We start from the raw sequence: 16,496 nt of genomic DNA, 5'->3' as shown, positions 1-16,496 counted from the left end.
CTGCATTTACGCTTGCGTAACCGGCCTTGACTTGGTCTGTTTAACCTGGGTGTATCCTAACTGGTTCGACTCACGATCAATACGTTCAATATAGAATCAATTTGAATATCGTCAAAACAAACACCAATCTCTTGTGAATATGTATCACCTCTCCGTTAAGGGAGAACAATATATTCCATTGACATTTTTTTTACCATACAATAGTGGCGGAATTCATTCGTAGATATTGAAAAAAAATATCGAAAGTAAGAATTTTCATAAGTGATGTAGGCCACGCTCTCTACTTTGTAGCTCAAAAGCTTTAAGGGAATACATTGTTCTCCACTCACGAGGAGCTGATCAGACTGTCTCTCTCATGCCTTTGGATTAGTTGCATAGATGTTTTGTCCTTTAACCAACATATATAAAACCAAAAACTTGTGCATATGTCAAAATCCACGTCTGATTTTGTTTGGTGAGAAATCCACGTGTAAAATGACGTGGCACGGCAGGAGTAACGCAAATTTGTTCTAACGCAACGACGACAGCGAACATGTGCCAAAAGTTTTGAAATTTAAACGAGTCGCTCTCGATTATCGAACTTCTGCATGAACCAGAGGCCGTATCGGTATCGGAATACAGCGGTCCTTCGTGAAAGACTGTGTCAGACAAATGGCGGCTGCTCCATCACGTCCGGCTTCGTTCAGAAATCGAAGTACTGCTTGTCGCCTCGAAACCCTAACCCCTTCGTTTTCCGCCGTGAAACCGAAACCTTCTCGCGTTCGATTTTTCAAGGGGAAAAGAGCCAGATCAAATGTGATCTTAAAGTTAATGCGCAAAACTCGCTTAAGTACAGTATAGATTCCGTAAGTGGAATGGATCATCTCCGAACCGTGCAAGACTCCTCTGCTGTACCAATGGCCGCAGCTGCAACTATAGAATCGTCTAAAAAGAATTTGAAGAAGGTTTGTCTTTTCTACTGCGATGAGACGAAGGAATTAGCCGAGAAAGTTGCTGCTGAATCCGACGCCATTGATCTTCGAAATATTACATGGAGGTAGTTTTTTGTTTAGATTTAACAAAAAGGAAATCGCTTCTGTTGTTCTTTCGTTGACATTTGAAATGCGAGTATGCCACCATCTTCACGTTGGTGCTGCATTTGGCTTTTTTTTATTGTGGATGGATTTGATGAAACAATTCTGCGTAGAAAATTAACATATATATTTTTTGAATATCTGGAAATCTAGAAGGTAAATTTTGTCGTTTTGGAGATGGATGATGGGTTTCTGTTGGTTAGTCAAGACTCTTTTAGCCAAGATGCACCAGAAATGTTGTTAGTATTATCTGCTGCCTTCTTTCCTTTTGAACCTTTGGGGAATTGTTATGTTTCTGATACACTTTATTAATTTGGTAATGAGGTAGTACAGATACTTTTGTAAAGTGAAATACATTGTAGGTTACCTAAAGTACCCTTATGATAAGAAGGAAAGACTAAGAGTCCTTAACATGTCCCCTCAAGTGTATCGGATCCTCAACCGAAAGCTTGTCACGAAGGAGTAGAAAACGAGCTCGTGGAAGACTCTTAGTAAGAAGATCAGCTAGCTGATCGGTAGTAGATAAGTAACGCACAGTCAACTGATGAGAGGCAACAAGATCACGGACGAAATGAAAATCAATCTCCACATGTTTAGTACGAGCATGGAAGATTGGATTGGCTGTCATGTAAGTTGCACCTATATTGTCACACCAAATCTGTGGTGGTGAAGGCAGAAAAACATGCAACTCTCCAAGTAAAGAACGAAGCCAGATCAACTCAGTAGAAACTGCAGCAATCGCTCTATATTCAGCTTCCGTAGAAGATCGAGAAACTGTACATTGCTTCCGTGAACTCCATGAAACTAAGTGATTACCAAGAAAGATACAATAGCCGGTGGTGGAGCACCTATCATCAGGACAACCCGCCCAGTCTGCATCAGAATAAGCACTGATAGTCATAGAAGATTTGCTAGAATAAAAAATCCCCATGGTAGAGGTGCCATGAAGATAATGCAAAATTCTTTTAACCGCACTCCAGTGAACATTAGTGGGTGAATGCATAAATTGTGCAACACGATTAACAACAAATCCAATATTAGGGTGGGTATTAGAAAGATATTGTAAAGCACCAACAATCTTGCGATATTCTGTCCCATCAGAAAGAGGAGTTCCAAGCTCAAGAGATAAAGAAGTACCCGAAGCCATTGGAGAAGAAACTGCCTTAGCCTCATTCATTTTTGTTTGAGATAACAAATCTGTGATATATTTGTGTTGAGTGAAACAATCCATCGGAAGTTCGCTTAGCTTCCATCCCAAGAAAATAATGCAAATTACCCAGATCTTTAATAGCAAATGCAGTTGATAAGGCCTTCAAGAGGGAACTAATTGCTCCAAAATTGTTCCCATTAACAAGAATATCATCAACATATATAAGGAAGTATAGCGTAATCGAGGATGAATGATACAAAAATAGTGAACTATCTGTTTTGGAACCAACAAATCCTTGAGATATCAAAAATGAAGAGAGCTTATGATACCAGGCGCGAGGAGCTTGTTTCAACCCATAGAGAGATTTTCGAAGATGACACACATGCGTAGGTTTGGATGGATCCATAAAACCAGAAGGCTGTTCCATATAAACATCTTCAACCAAATCCCCATGAAGAAAAGCATTAGAGACATCCAACTGTCGAATAGGCCAATTATTGGCAAGAGCAATAGACAAGACCACTTTTATAGTGGTATGTTTAACAACCGGACTAAAGGTATCTCCAAAATCAAAACCCGGACGTTGATGGAACCCTTTTGTGACAAGCCTTGCTTTGTAGCGCTCTATACTTCCATCAGGATTTTTTTTGACTCGAAATACCCATTTACATCCTATGATGTTATAATTGGGCTTGGAAGGAACAAGTACCCACGTTCCATTATAAAGCAAAGCGTTAAACTCTTCATTCATCGCTTTTCGCCAATGAGGGAAAATAACCGCCTTTGAATAACAAGTAGGAACAGACTCATCTTCAACAGAGGCAAGAAGATTCATTTTGACTATAGGTTTTAATAAACCAGATTTTGATCAAGTAATCATTTCATGACGTTGAGAGTGATCAGATGTAGCATCCATGTGTACACATGAAGAATTTTGATTAGGTGGATTTCCATCAACATGAACCGGTGCAGCAATACCAAATTGCTGAGATGAAGTAGAAATTTCATTTAGCTGGGTTCGAATGGGCTGAGGAGAAACTTCAGCTATATTCATTTCAGAATTGAACTGATGTGACCCATCTAAAGTGGATAAGTGTGAGGGTAACTCAGAAGTTAAATGATCAGGCCCATTTAACTCTTGTGATCCATTTAATGGTTGAGGACTTGTGTGAGTTGTGGAGTGTCCAAGCCGAGCATCAGAACCCATGGGCCTACCAATAATATTTGGCCCATTTAGCAGGGGTGGGGAGATTTCATTAATATCTAGAGAAGTACAAATTACAGTAGAAGCATTTGAAATAGCTTGTGGAACATACAGTGATGGAAACATATCAAACCACTGAGAAGTATCAAGTGTGCTAGTGACACCCTCTTTATAAGGAAACACTACTTCATTGAACCTAACATATTTGGAAACAAAAGTTTTCCCTGAAGTACTGTCATAGCAAGCATAGCCCTTATACCCATCAAGATATCCAAGGAAAACACAAGATCAAGACCTCTTGTCAAGCTTAGTGGCTGAATATGGCCTAAGCCAAGGAAAACACTGACAACCAAAAATCCGTAAATTCTTATAATTTGGTTGTTCACAAAAGAGTGCCTCAAGAGGTGACCGAGACTGCTAGATTGAAAGTGGAATTCTATTAAGCAAATAAACCGAAGTACGTACAGCAGCAGACCAAAACTTGGATGGCATTCCAGCTTAAAAAAGCAAAGCCAAACCCGACTCCAATATATGGCGATGTTTTCTTTCTGCAATTCCATTCTGTGACGGGGTATACGGACATGAAACACGATGAGAGACACCATGCATACTAAGAAAGCGAAACAAAGACTTATACTCAGACCTCCATCGGTTGTAAAGTACACGAGGAAGTAGAAAAATGATTTTCAACTAACTTCTTAAATCGAACAAACACAGATTGAAGATCAGACTTATGCTTCATCACATACAGCCATGTGTATTTAGTATGTTGGTCAACAAAAACAACATAATATCGAAATCCATCAAATGAAAGCACAGGAGCAGGTCCCCAAATATCTGAATGAACAATGTCAAGAGGACCACGGCTGAGAGTTGTAGAAGAGTGAAGAGGCATTCGTGGTCGTGAGAACACCGACAAGCTTCACACATAGGTAATGAAGACATTTTTAAACCCAACCGATGAAGAACTAAGCGTGTTCTTTGAGGAGTGGGGTGACCAAGACGGCGATGCCAGTCTTCAGCAGTAGCAATATTACAATGCAAAGTAGAATTTCTTATACAGCCAGTACGATTAGAATTGCTTATACATCCAGTACTATTAGAATTTCCTATACATCCAGTACTACTAGAATTGAGAGATGTCTTGCAAACAACAGATGAAAAATCAAAACCAGAAACATACAGACCATTAGAGCTCTTCCCCTCCAGCAAAACTTTGTGTGTCAGACGATCCTTAACCAAGAAATTCCCAGAGAAAAATTCAAAATAGGCATTGTTATCAACAGAAAACCGAGATACAGACAACAAGTTATATGTAACAGACGGCGCACATAGGAGATTTGTCAGTATAAAATCTCTACCAGATGCTGTAAAATGAGAAGCACCAATATGAGAGATAGGAAGAGCCTGACCATTACCTATGAAAATATTTTCAGTTCCTCGTATATGGCTCTGATGCGTTGCTGGTTTGCAATCGATGAGAATTAGACCCAGTGTCCAAGACCCATCCGATTTATCATAAATTTTCTTAGAAGAAAGAACAGCTGACGAACACAAGAATTTACCTACAAACGCATGATTGAAGCATTGTGGACACTGCTTAGATTTATGGCCTGGAGCATCGCACAATTGACAAATGAGACGCGATTCATTCAAGAAAGAAGGAGCAGCTTCAGTACTGCGAGAATCAGAAACTACAAAACCAGATTCATTGTTACGGCCACGAGCTCTAGACCCAAATCGACCACTGAGCGACCACCACGTCGATTCCATGACCGACGATTCCAATTAGAAGTATCACCAGATCTTGATACAGATTGGGAATTCGAAACAAACCAAGAAGAATCAAAATTATTTCGTCGATGAGAGGATCCCTGAGTTGTAAGATTTGCTGTCAAAATAGACGACACGAGGCAGAAGCTGACCGCTGCATATGTAGTTCTTGAGACAAAAGCAATCCAGATAACGCATCAAATGAAACCAACTCAGCTCAAGTCGCACGATGTGGAAAAATCGTTAAATTCCTCTCCAAGACCACGGTGTTGCTAACACAAGATCACTATCTGAACCAGGGGAATTAACCGTAGTCAAAGCATCAGAGAAGGATCTAACCTCAAGCAAATAATCAGCAACAGTAGAAAATCCTTTTTGAACATGGAATAGACGATCTTTCAAATCAAGAATCCTTGATTGGGAACTAGAAGCAAAAATCGTGTTCAAAGCATTCCACGCTTCAGCAGACGTGTTTGCAGAAATTACATGAGGCAACACACGCGTAGAGAGAAACGACACCAAGAATCCAAGAATCAGTTGATCTTGGCGATCCCAAAGCCTTTGCGATTCCAAAATCGACACGAGATCAGACGAGGAATCATTCAGAGGACGAGGATTTGAACCATCAAGAAACCCAAGCAGCTCGTATCCACGAAGAAAAGGTAGGAATTGTGCTCTCCACAAGAGAAAATTCGTTGAATCCAGCTTAATAGGAAGACTAGATCCAAATTTAAAGCAATAACAGCAGAAGAAGACGCCGGAAGTGACGCCGGAAGAGACGGCATGACCAGAACCAGAAAACGCTCGAACAAACAATTAGGGCAGAGACCCGTATGAACAGCTCGATACCATGTTATGTTTCTGATACACTTTATTAATTTGGTAATGAGGTAGTACATATACTTTTATAAAGTGAAACACATTGTAGGTTACCTAAAGTACCCTTATGATAAGAAGGAAAGACTAAGAGTCCTTAACAGGAATAAGAATAGGAAGCCACACCGAATAGGTCTGTAGGTTTTTTTCCCCCTTCTCCTTATATGGATATGGAAGGCTAATGCAGCTACATATGTTAGGGTTTAGGGTTTAAGCACAATGTTGCTTAAAGCATTACACCCTGAGTGTCTAGTTTGGAATGCTCAGACCATTTGCTTCCAGTTAGTATTTATAGAACAACATTTGGTTCTACGGTTAATTGGACTCTCCCACAAAGGTCCATTACACCCTTGTATCGTTACTAATCTGATGGCCTATATTAGAATATACGTTGGGAATAACTCAAATACCTCAACACGTCAACCATATTTGAGTATGACTAAAATACCTCAACAACATAAAGGTATGAGAGTTCCAAGTTAGCTGCTTGCTGGTTCCTGGACGAGTTTATGGGGTTATCTAGGGATGGACGCGGTGTTGATTAAATCTAAACACAAGGGATGAATGATAAGCCTTCGTTTGCTAGTGGAAGCGGAATATCTGATTGCCAGGTTTAATTGAGCTGGTCTTTGATATGTTTTGAATGGAGCCTGATACATATGAAAAAAGAGGATTAATTGTCTATTCGAGCCTTGGGAATCCAAAGTCTTAAGGAACTTGAAATGGTTAGAGATGATGGCTACTTAGGAATTTCTTTGTTTGAAGTCTCCTAAGAAGCAGCATTTTATTTCCCTCTTTTAGAACTGGAAGTCTCTTGCCATTTGCTGCACCATTTTACTACTGGTAGTTCATTAGACATCTGAGCCACTAGATTGTAATTCTGTACATGCTAATTGAAACCATGTAGATTTTTGCAGCACTGTACATTACCATTCTATGAGTTGAGGCAAGTTAGATAGTGGACTCCCTAGTTGGAGATGTTTATCTGTGGTGGCTTTGATGATTGTGGATATTGGTCCCCCCGGCCTACTTTTTATAGAGCCTTTTTCCTTTTTTTCTTTTTCTTTTTCCTTCTGTGTTTTATTCACTGATAATGCCAATGAAAAGGAGGGCAGATAAATTCTATAAAAGCTTTTGCAAACTTCCATTTTTATGGTTTCATAATGATCATGTGCACACTCTGATTTTTGTTAATCAAAGTACTGCTATAGGACATTCGCTGATGGATTCCCCAACTTATTCATTTCCAATGCTCATGGAATTCGCGGACAACATGTAGCATTTTTGGCTTCATTTAGTTCTCCAGGAGTAATCTTTGAGCAGTTATCAATAGTATATGCATTGCCAAAGTTGTTTGTCTCATCGTTTACACTAGTGCTTCCCTATTTTCCCACGGGAACTCTTGAGCGCATGGAAGAAGAAGGAGATGTTGCAACAGCATTCACTCTTGCTAGGATCTTGTCAAATATACCAATTTCAAGGGGAGGGCCCACTAGCTTAGTGGTTTTTGATATTCATGCCCTGCAGGTTGGTGCAAAAATATCACATAGCGTGATTTCTTCACTCCCACCTTCTGGCTTATTATTCTGCCACCAACTTTTTTGTCCTTTTGGGTTTTTCCTCAATGCTTTGTTGAAGACATAAATCAGATCATCAAGACTTACCCCTGATCCTTTTCTATTGCTGCATATTTCAGGAAAGATTCTACTTTGGTGACAACATCTTACCCTGCTTCGAGAGTGGTGTGCCTTTGCTCAAGAATAGGCTTCAACAGCTTCCTGATTCAGATAATGTAAGATGACATTTTTTTTACATGACCGATTAAATTTTCAGGTTGTGGATTGATCTACTTAATTATTAATCCATATTGAAGTTGATCATACGATGGATGCATCAGTATGGCATTGAAACTTTAGAATCCATCAAGACAATTTGACCAGAATGATGGCTGGGTGGTACAAAATGACATGCATCACCTGCCTCAATCTTCTTTTTCTATTGTTTCCTGATGTCTTGCAAGAAAGTTGGAGTTGCTGTGATGTAGGTTGATTTCATTTGCATGAAGGTCTCTAAGTTGGCTGGGCTTAATAAAGACTTTGTTTCTCTATCAAGGAAAAAATTTAGATTGTTTCAACATTAGATCTCTCATTACAGCATCTTAGGTACTTCAGGTTCCTTTAATTATTCTCTTGTTGTTGTTGTTTGTTTGTTTGTTTGTATTTTTTGTTTTGTTTTGTTTTGCTTTGTTTTGTTTTTTGTTTTGTTTTGTTTTGTTTTGTTTTTTTTTTCAAAAAAGAAAATATCTTTGCCACTTGAGAACCTTCTAGCAATTTTTCTAACCCACCCATGGTCCCCCATTCTCTCCTAAGGGGGCTTCATTGAGTGAGAAAATAAACTCTAAGCAGAGTCAAAGATTTGATAAAACAAAAAAGAAGTCAGAATGTGTAGTATCAGGGAACTCCACCACTGATTTGAATTCCCATTGTAGGAGGAGGGATCTCCTTCGCACCCTGAAATCTTGTATTGCTTCCCAAGTTTCCACCATTTTTTTGCGAGCATCCTTTTGTGGTTACATAGCAGTAGAAGCCAAATTGATCATGTCCTTCAAATTTACACCTTTCCATGTGAGATAAGTAATTCATTCCCAGGTTCTTTTATTTTTAATTTTTGGACTGAAACTCCAGTGCTTGTGGAGCTTTCTCAGTTATGACAGGCTGTCTCTTCTTCATGTTATACCTAAGTGACAACCTTTGGCACTTCCAATACATTCCAACTTCAATTTTAGTAATCCTTAAGCTTGCTCTTGGTTTCACATAACTACATAGAACATGCATATTTCAAAGTTCACTTTGAATTATTTCAAAATTTGATTGACTTGGAATTGATGGGAATTGACCATTTATTCCAATAGGATTATCATTCTTAATGGCCTTATTGTTAGGTATGAAATTCATCTAATTGTCCTTATTTATATACTTACTGTTTTGCATTTTTCTTTTCTCTATTTCTTTTGATAGATATCCATTGCTTTTCCTGATGATGGTGCGTGGAAGCGATTCCATAAGCAGCTACAGCATTTCCCTACAGTAATCTTCTAACTTCTGAACTAAGGATGTGAGAGTTTAGGATCACAAATATGTATTTGGAATTGCTACTTCATCAACATTGTTGTATGCATCAATAGAACACAACATGCAGGTCATTGAGTAACATGAGTGAGAGAAACAAGTTTCTCTAATGACTTGATGAGTCCATATTCCCATCTGAAGCTCAACCCAGCTATCATACGCTTAGATGTCTCAAATGAGTGAGGCTTATACTAGGAAAATTCCCAACTGTGATCATTAGTCTTCTATAAGCCAACGCCAGTGTGGATGGGTTCAAATACTTTTCAACGGATTCAGATGTTTAGTCTGTGTGATCTAGCCCCAACAGTAGTCTTGTTTCCTCATGATATTGGTTAGTTGCTTCTTGTATGCCTCAAGGAGAATTCAACTCATGACCTCTTTGTTATGAGGGTGGTCCGTACCAACCAAGCTACCCCCTTGGGTTAGTCAGTGGTTATTTTTGTCAAACCATTACAGGTGAATAGTGAATACACGATTAAATCCCCTTACAACATTATGAGGGAAGCACAATGGCAACTTTGACTTCACCGACCATAGCACAAAGTTGCAATTGAAAAACCTAAACCAATATAAAACAGGCACCTATATCTTACCATCATACTGACTTTGCTCAGATACATCATGATTATCTATTATATTTGAATTTCCTGACTTGCAATATTTTCCCAAATTGAAATTTCCAGATTGTATGCACCAAAGTTCGTGAAGGCAATCAAAGAATTGTGCGTCTCAAAGAAGGAGACCCTAGAGGACGTCATGTTGTAATCGTTGATGATCTAGTACAATCAGGTGGCACTCTGATTGAATGTCAGGTATGAACATTCTCAGACAAAGTGCTTTTTTTTTTTGTTGAAACCTAAGTGGAAATAGGTTTAGTACTTTGAGATACGGATATAAGTTGATAGCTGCAAAGACATGTTCAATTTGGACTCATATTTGTTTATTCATATATTTTTGCTGATAATCATATATTAGAGACGATTTCAGAATCCTCCAAGTATCTTAGTGGTAATTGGATATAAATTTGAATATTGATGCATCCACTGTGACACACTCAAAAGATTATCTGTTAGAACATAGATTTCTTGGAAAATTTATGAGTTAAATAAATAATGGATTAAGATAACTGTTACTTGTAAAAAGTTGATGGCAGTATAAACCAATCTGCTATGTCACCAAACTTACAAAACCCAATGTATTACAAAACAAAAAGTTAAAGCCAAGATTTGAGATGCCCCTGCCAACTTCAAGAGGAAAATGCTGTCAAATACATCAACTATCTGGCATCTTAAGGTTTAGATCTATTCATTACTGAAACCGTGATGTTAAAAATGTATTGTGTATTTTTTTGCATTATAGAATGAATAAGATGGAAATTTCTTGGCTCAAATGCCAGAGATTGGATGGTAAGGTTTATCTGATTCTCTTATTTATTGACATAACAATCTTTCAAAATGTACCAAATGCCAGTTTGATCCATTAAATGCATGCTTTGCTACTGGCTGTTATGTCATGACTTAACAGCATGAGTTGATGAATGATAAAACAATCTTCCTCCCCCTGTTTTGCATTATGTTTTTTAAATTGGGTGCATGTTATATGACTTTTTGGGTGTCAACAGTTAGCATATGGAATAGCAGCATGAAAGAACCTTCCGATATGCTGTAGCAGTAGCATATGAAACCTCTATGATCAGATAATGGATGTTATACAAAGTTGTATTTCCCGGTTGATGATACACATCTAAGGACAATAGTCTTTATCTTGGACATAAATTGGATGATAAAGTACTGTGACAATAGACACGAGAGTTGCCTGATAAAACCTCTACTTTTTCAAAAAATTTATCTTTACAGGGTTTTCTCACGATCATTAATTTTCATCATCTCGATCATTAATTTTCATCATCTTTCAATCACTATTAGGTTACTTAATTTAGAGCATCATGCTTTATTTTTTTGGATGAGTTAGAATATCATTCTTACCTGATCTTTTATGAATCTCTCAGAAAATGCTGGCTGCACATGGAGCAGCCAAAGTGAGTGCCTATGTGACACATGGGATTTTCCCTAACAAGTCCTGGGAACGGTTTCAACATGATACTGGAGGTAGGCCTTTTCCAAACCTCTTAACCACCAGTCACCTTGTTTTGTTTTCTAGTAATGAAAATTTTCCATGTTGATTGGGATTGTTTTTCTAAATAAAATAATATACTGAATGGGCATTTCTGATTCTCTGATGTGCTAGAATCATATACCCGGTGAAATGGGATTTTATCAGTGCCCTTACATTGACTTGTTTAGAAGACTATTTTTAGTTCTGAACTTTGGAAAGGTTTTCCAGTTAGGTTATTATGTTCCATCATGTTTTTTTTCTTCCCCTTTTGCTTACATCCTGTGCACATCAGGTTCCCCTGGGAAGGGAATGTCTCATTTCTGGATCACGGATTCGTGCCCACTGACAGTGAAGGAAGTAAATAGTAGACCCCCATTTGAAGTCCTTAGCGTCGCTGGCTTAATAGCAGCCTCCCTTCAGGTATGACAGTTCTGGAGCACATCACAAAGGGAGTCCCAACTTCTAGTTCTTGCAAAGCTGTTTTGACTTCATGTTTCCCAGAGTCCAATTTAAAAATAAGAATCCAAAGAGATAGGTTGACAGGCCAAGAAGTACAACTCTCAAGGCGGCAGAAATGTACTGGATTGTCCTACATTATAACTTTTTTTTTTTTTTTTTTGTTGATGAAATCCTACATTATAACCTTATTAACAGGGAACTAGGTCCATGAGCAGTGAAGTGGAAACTTTTTCTTCCTCCTATTCTCATCCCATATAGAAAATTGAAAGCGTGTATTTATTATAAAAGACCATAAGGATACACGGATAATTTATGTATTATATGGAATTTCTTTTATAATCTTGATAAAAGAAATTTGAAGCAATCACTTAGAACTGTGGTTTATTCTCATCTCCATAGGGCTTCCCTTATTTACATGGAATATACTTGATTGGAGTTGCCTACAGAAATGAAAATGAAAAACAAGTAGAAGAATGGAAGTGAAAAGTTGTTATTATGACTGTAGTTTTTGAAATTCCATACCAAAGAAAGGCATCTTGTAGGGTTCAAAATTCTGCTTATGATATCTTGATGGGACTGATATTTTATGGACAAACATGGCAAATGAAGTTCTCAAACTTCAAAACTAACAAGGGATTGAAAGGGATGCAAAAGGTTCTTTTGAAGGTTTGGAATTAATGCAAAAATGAACTTTGAAATGGTTGACATAAATGTAGGGTTTGTAATGAATTCTTACAAGCGAAACAATTTGGCATGTTTTTACTCCTTGGTTAGAAATCTGCTTTTAGAGAATTGTGCACGTGTAATTATAGGAATAGATGTTTGAATGGCTAATTTAAAGTTTGCTTCTTTTCTTTTGGGTAGAAAATAAATTTACTGACTAACAGAAGCATTACAAGCAATGATATTCTCATCAATATAGATGTTGGATTCTTTTGAGCCAAAGAATGGTATTTGACCAAACTTTTGATGCCTCATATTTATGTACATGAATGTCCTTCTAACCTCTCCTTCTGGAGAAATTTGTTTGGATTAAATTTGTCAAATCCAAACTTGGCATTAGATGATGATGATCTTTACTGGATAACAGAAATATTCTTTTTATTCACTTGCAGAAAAATTACACCAGAAAAAAACACATAGTTACAACAAAATCTTCTTTCTTTAGAATTCAATTACTATAGTACATATTAGATGTCAAATCTGATATTTGCATGTTCATACATTTTCCTCTTCGCCCCCTTAAAAATCCTTTTAGATATGATTAATTACTTGGATACTTTCAAAACTAAGAATAATGAACAAAACAAATAATGGTACTTGGTCTAAATTAAAGCCGCTGCCGTGGTAGAATACACAGATCCTCACTCTCCAGTCAGCTCTCAACAAAGCCTAAACTATGCATGTCTTTTTCTTTATCACTTCAGTGATTATTCGAAGTTTTGTCTCTAAATCTTTTAGTATTTTTAATGAAGATCAAATTACCTATACCCCGGCCATTTAAAGGCATCCGTTGAACGTAATCATTATGGCATTTGATCCATTCATTCCTTTCTCATTGGTTAACAAAACGACAATCCTTCCTGATCTGCCCTTGTTGTCCAGTTTTGACATCAGTTCTCCCCAGGCGAACCATGGCCTTTGCAAACTCCCTCTTCCACATGTTAGAATCAGAGGCCATCTTCTCTACTATCTCACGGCTCTTAGGATCCTCCATCAGTTCTTGATCCGAAGAAAGCAAACCTTTCCCAGCCAAAATCCTCTTATAAAAGAGGTTATCAAGCCTCGTAGGTGAAATCAAATCGAAGGATACGAAACGATCTGTGAGTTTCACCTTTGGGCAAGCTGTCTTTAGGGTCAAAGCAAGGACCTGATCGAGTTTTGGATCCATGGTTTGTTCTTTACTGTATTCATAAAGCCTGGATTCGATGGAAGAACAATGAACTGCTCCAACTGAATGCGCACCCAAGAGTATGACCATATCATACAAACTCATACCTTTCTTGGCAAAAATCTTTGACATCTCGCTGACATTCTGGGTGTGTTCGGGAAGATTGCCTTTGGTGTCGTTTGCTCGGGAAATAAGGCCGTCACGGCGGCCGGCGGGGACTTGGTAGTAGCTAAGACCAGAAGCCACGACGGAATCGCGGGCGACGAAGGCCACAATGTCGGCGCAGGAGACTGTTTCTGGGCATTCTTGCTCCAGACGAGCCTTTGCGTTGTGGATGACTTCAAGTGCTCTTATTCCTATATTTGCCGGCGACTTTCTCTCTACTGGCTCCCCTGATGGCGTTTCGTCCAACAGAATCGAACCATCACACCCCTGCATGCACGTATGTTCTCATTTCAGCGCCAAAAATTGTTACTTCTACAGAATTCAGAATTCGAATCCTAGAGATTTCAAATGATATGAGATTTCAAATGGTTAAAAAAATTAACCGTTTGGTTCACCTGTTCGTAGAATTCCATTGAATTACTCTGCGTGATTTGTAAAATTCATCTATTTTATACTTAGGGTGGATTTCCCCAATACATAAGAATGGCTTAATTCACATTTTTAGACAAAAAGTAAAATCCTTGAATCTAAGAATGTTTTATAACCAAACAAGTACAAATTTCCAATTTATGAATCCAGGGATTTGAAATTCCTGAATTCAGATAACCAAACAGGCCCTACCACTTAAGTGCAATGAGCGATCGAGATCGAGATTTGACCAGGATTCAATCTTGACTATTGGTAAGATGACAGGACTAAAGCAAGGTCCCTCATCCATTCAATCCGCTTGCCTGTCAGATGGGTAACGTATGGATGGAGAGTATGGTAACGGTTGGATGCAAAGGCTAAAAGGAATCAGGAGCGAAGTCCGGATCACCTCCCAGTCGGATGAGCATGTATTGTTTCTGTGTGCTTCTCCACCATACAATAAGAGTGAGGTCCATGTGAGACCTACTTTTAAATTATTTTATTAGTATTCAAACATGGACTCTACAACTATCATGTGGTGAGGAAGGCAACAATATGTGTTTTCCCGACAGGTAGGTGATCCAGACTTAGCTAGAGGGGGCTGTGGTCCTTCCCCTTCCAAATTTCTTGAAATTTTCCTAAGCTCTCTTTTTGTGTGTGAAATATCAAATACTTAGCCTTTTCATTTCTTTTGAATACTTTCCTCCCTTCCCTTTAGCACCGTTTGTTTGCAAAAGTGAGTTGAGAAAGATAAACATATGTGATCCATATGTAATCTGATGAAGGAATATGAAAGAAAATTATTTTGTGAAAAAGTTTCAAATGTGAGTTTTATTTTAGTTGTATTTTACATTTTTTTTACAAAATCGCACATATTTTTAGTGAAACCTTGAAAAGAGATGAGGAGCACAAAGCAACATGATATATCAATAGAGTTAGCCACTTCCCACCCCTATGAAACTAAAACAAGTTATACTATGAGGTTTTATAAAAAAATTTATTTTTTCAAACTTTTTCCCACCCCACTTCAAATTCAACAAACAAACGGTGCTTTGGTGATTTTTAAAAATTTCCTTTAACCCTCTTCACATGTGTGAAATATTTAATATATAGACAATTAAATAAAAAAGTTATTGTATTTTATCTAAAATATCAATATTTGCCCCAAGATGTTAAATCTTAGCTCCACCTTTGAATCTAATAAGTCCATTTGAAGCCGGAATCACACCTTTGAAAACAGACTGATTCTGTATCAGCTTTTGCATCCAACGGTTACCATCATCTCCATACCAAATAGAGGCTTGGATAGAGAGGATATGGATCTTAAGTTTACATGCCATGAAAAAACAATAAAAATACCATTGCAGGGTTGATTGGTTGATAAGACCAACACCTCTAAGTGAAGAAGTTGTTGGTTCAATACTGCTTGATGGTAGGTTATGTAATACCTCCATACCCAATATAGAGAAAATCGCATGCTCTGAAAAAAACAATAAAAATGATGATGATGCAATGATAGTTTATGCGTATGCTTACATTGATGAGGCAATCATGAAGAAGCAGACGAATAAGCGCAGCAGGAGCAAAAATATCAGGGATCATGGCTTTCCTGAGGGCCGCATTGATGATATTCTCAGCCTGGGGACATGTCTTTTGGTAGTAATTGAATTGAAGATCTCCTTTATTGCCGGCGGAAGCAGGAGTTGATGAACCAAGGACCACGAAGATGAAGGTAAGAACGACAAACACAGCCATTGTAGGTGATGAATGATTGATTCAACTGGCAAAGAGAACCCTTTTTTCTCTTTTTAATGGTTGCCAAAAACTGCAAATTTAGAAGCATGGGCAAGAGAGTGGTGGATATCTGATTCGTATTACAAGGGATTACAATTTTTGATTGGTGTAGTTCAAGTCCACCACATGAAATCCATTGCCTTCCATATGGGTGGTTGGTTTTTGGACTTGGAAGTGAACCCTAATTTCTCTAATTTTAGGGGATATTATTTATGGTAAGTCAAAAGAAGGTTGAAGGATTTTGTCACCGGTGAGCAACTAGTTTTGTTTGGAAGCCTCGAAAAAATAAAAGTACCATCAAAGTGTTAGGGATAATGGATGCACAATCACGAACATAGAAGAACACAAGTGCACACAAGAGAATTTAACGTGGTTCAGCAAAACCCTACCTACGTCCACCCGAGAGAAAAGAAGTTTCACTATTTCCAAGAAACTACACACTACTCTCACACCTACAAAG

The 16,496-nt window shown here is 38.1% G+C and overlaps 1 protein-coding gene and 1 pseudogene across 1 annotated transcript; one reads left to right on the top strand and one right to left on the bottom strand.

Annotated features, from left to right (window-relative positions):
• The first annotated feature begins 564 nt into the window (after positions 1–564).
• On the top strand, positions 565–12,726 carry LOC149007120 (ribose-phosphate pyrophosphokinase 4-like). The gene is made up of 7 exons (XM_089167283.1): positions 565–1,036; positions 7,288–7,603; positions 7,773–7,868; positions 9,094–9,162; positions 9,888–10,016; positions 11,213–11,312; positions 11,612–12,726. Exons 1-7 carry the CDS (start codon positions 588–590, stop codon positions 11,743–11,745), a joined length of 1,293 nt encoding a protein of 430 aa, XP_089023409.1. The 5' UTR covers positions 565–587; the 3' UTR covers positions 11,746–12,726.
• A 607-nt stretch (positions 12,727–13,333) lies between these two features.
• On the bottom strand, positions 13,334–15,997 carry LOC149007119 (peroxidase 66 pseudogene; annotated as a pseudogene).
• Positions 15,998–16,496: the final 499 nt, after the last annotated feature.

Source organism: Hakea prostrata, chromosome 8 (genome assembly GCF_041222555.1).
Source record: "Hakea prostrata isolate BN-2017 chromosome 8, UWA_Hpros_2, whole genome shotgun sequence".
Classification (NCBI taxonomy): Eukaryota; Viridiplantae; Streptophyta; class Magnoliopsida; order Proteales; family Proteaceae; genus Hakea; species Hakea prostrata.
The sequence above is the reverse complement of the archived record's forward strand: the minus strand, read 5'-3'. Positions and strand labels throughout refer to the sequence as shown.

Coding starts and splice junctions, on each gene's coding strand:
- LOC149007120 (XM_089167283.1), top strand. CDS start 588: ATGAACCAGAGGCCGTATCGGTATCGGAATACAGCGGTCCTTCGTGAA. Junction 7,604..7,772: donor TTGATATTCATGCCCTGCAG/GTTGGTGCAAAA, acceptor TGCATATTTCAG/GAAAGATTCTACTTTGGTGA. Junction 11,313..11,611: donor GTTTCAACATGATACTGGAG/GTAGGCCTTTTC, acceptor TGTGCACATCAG/GTTCCCCTGGGAAGGGAATG.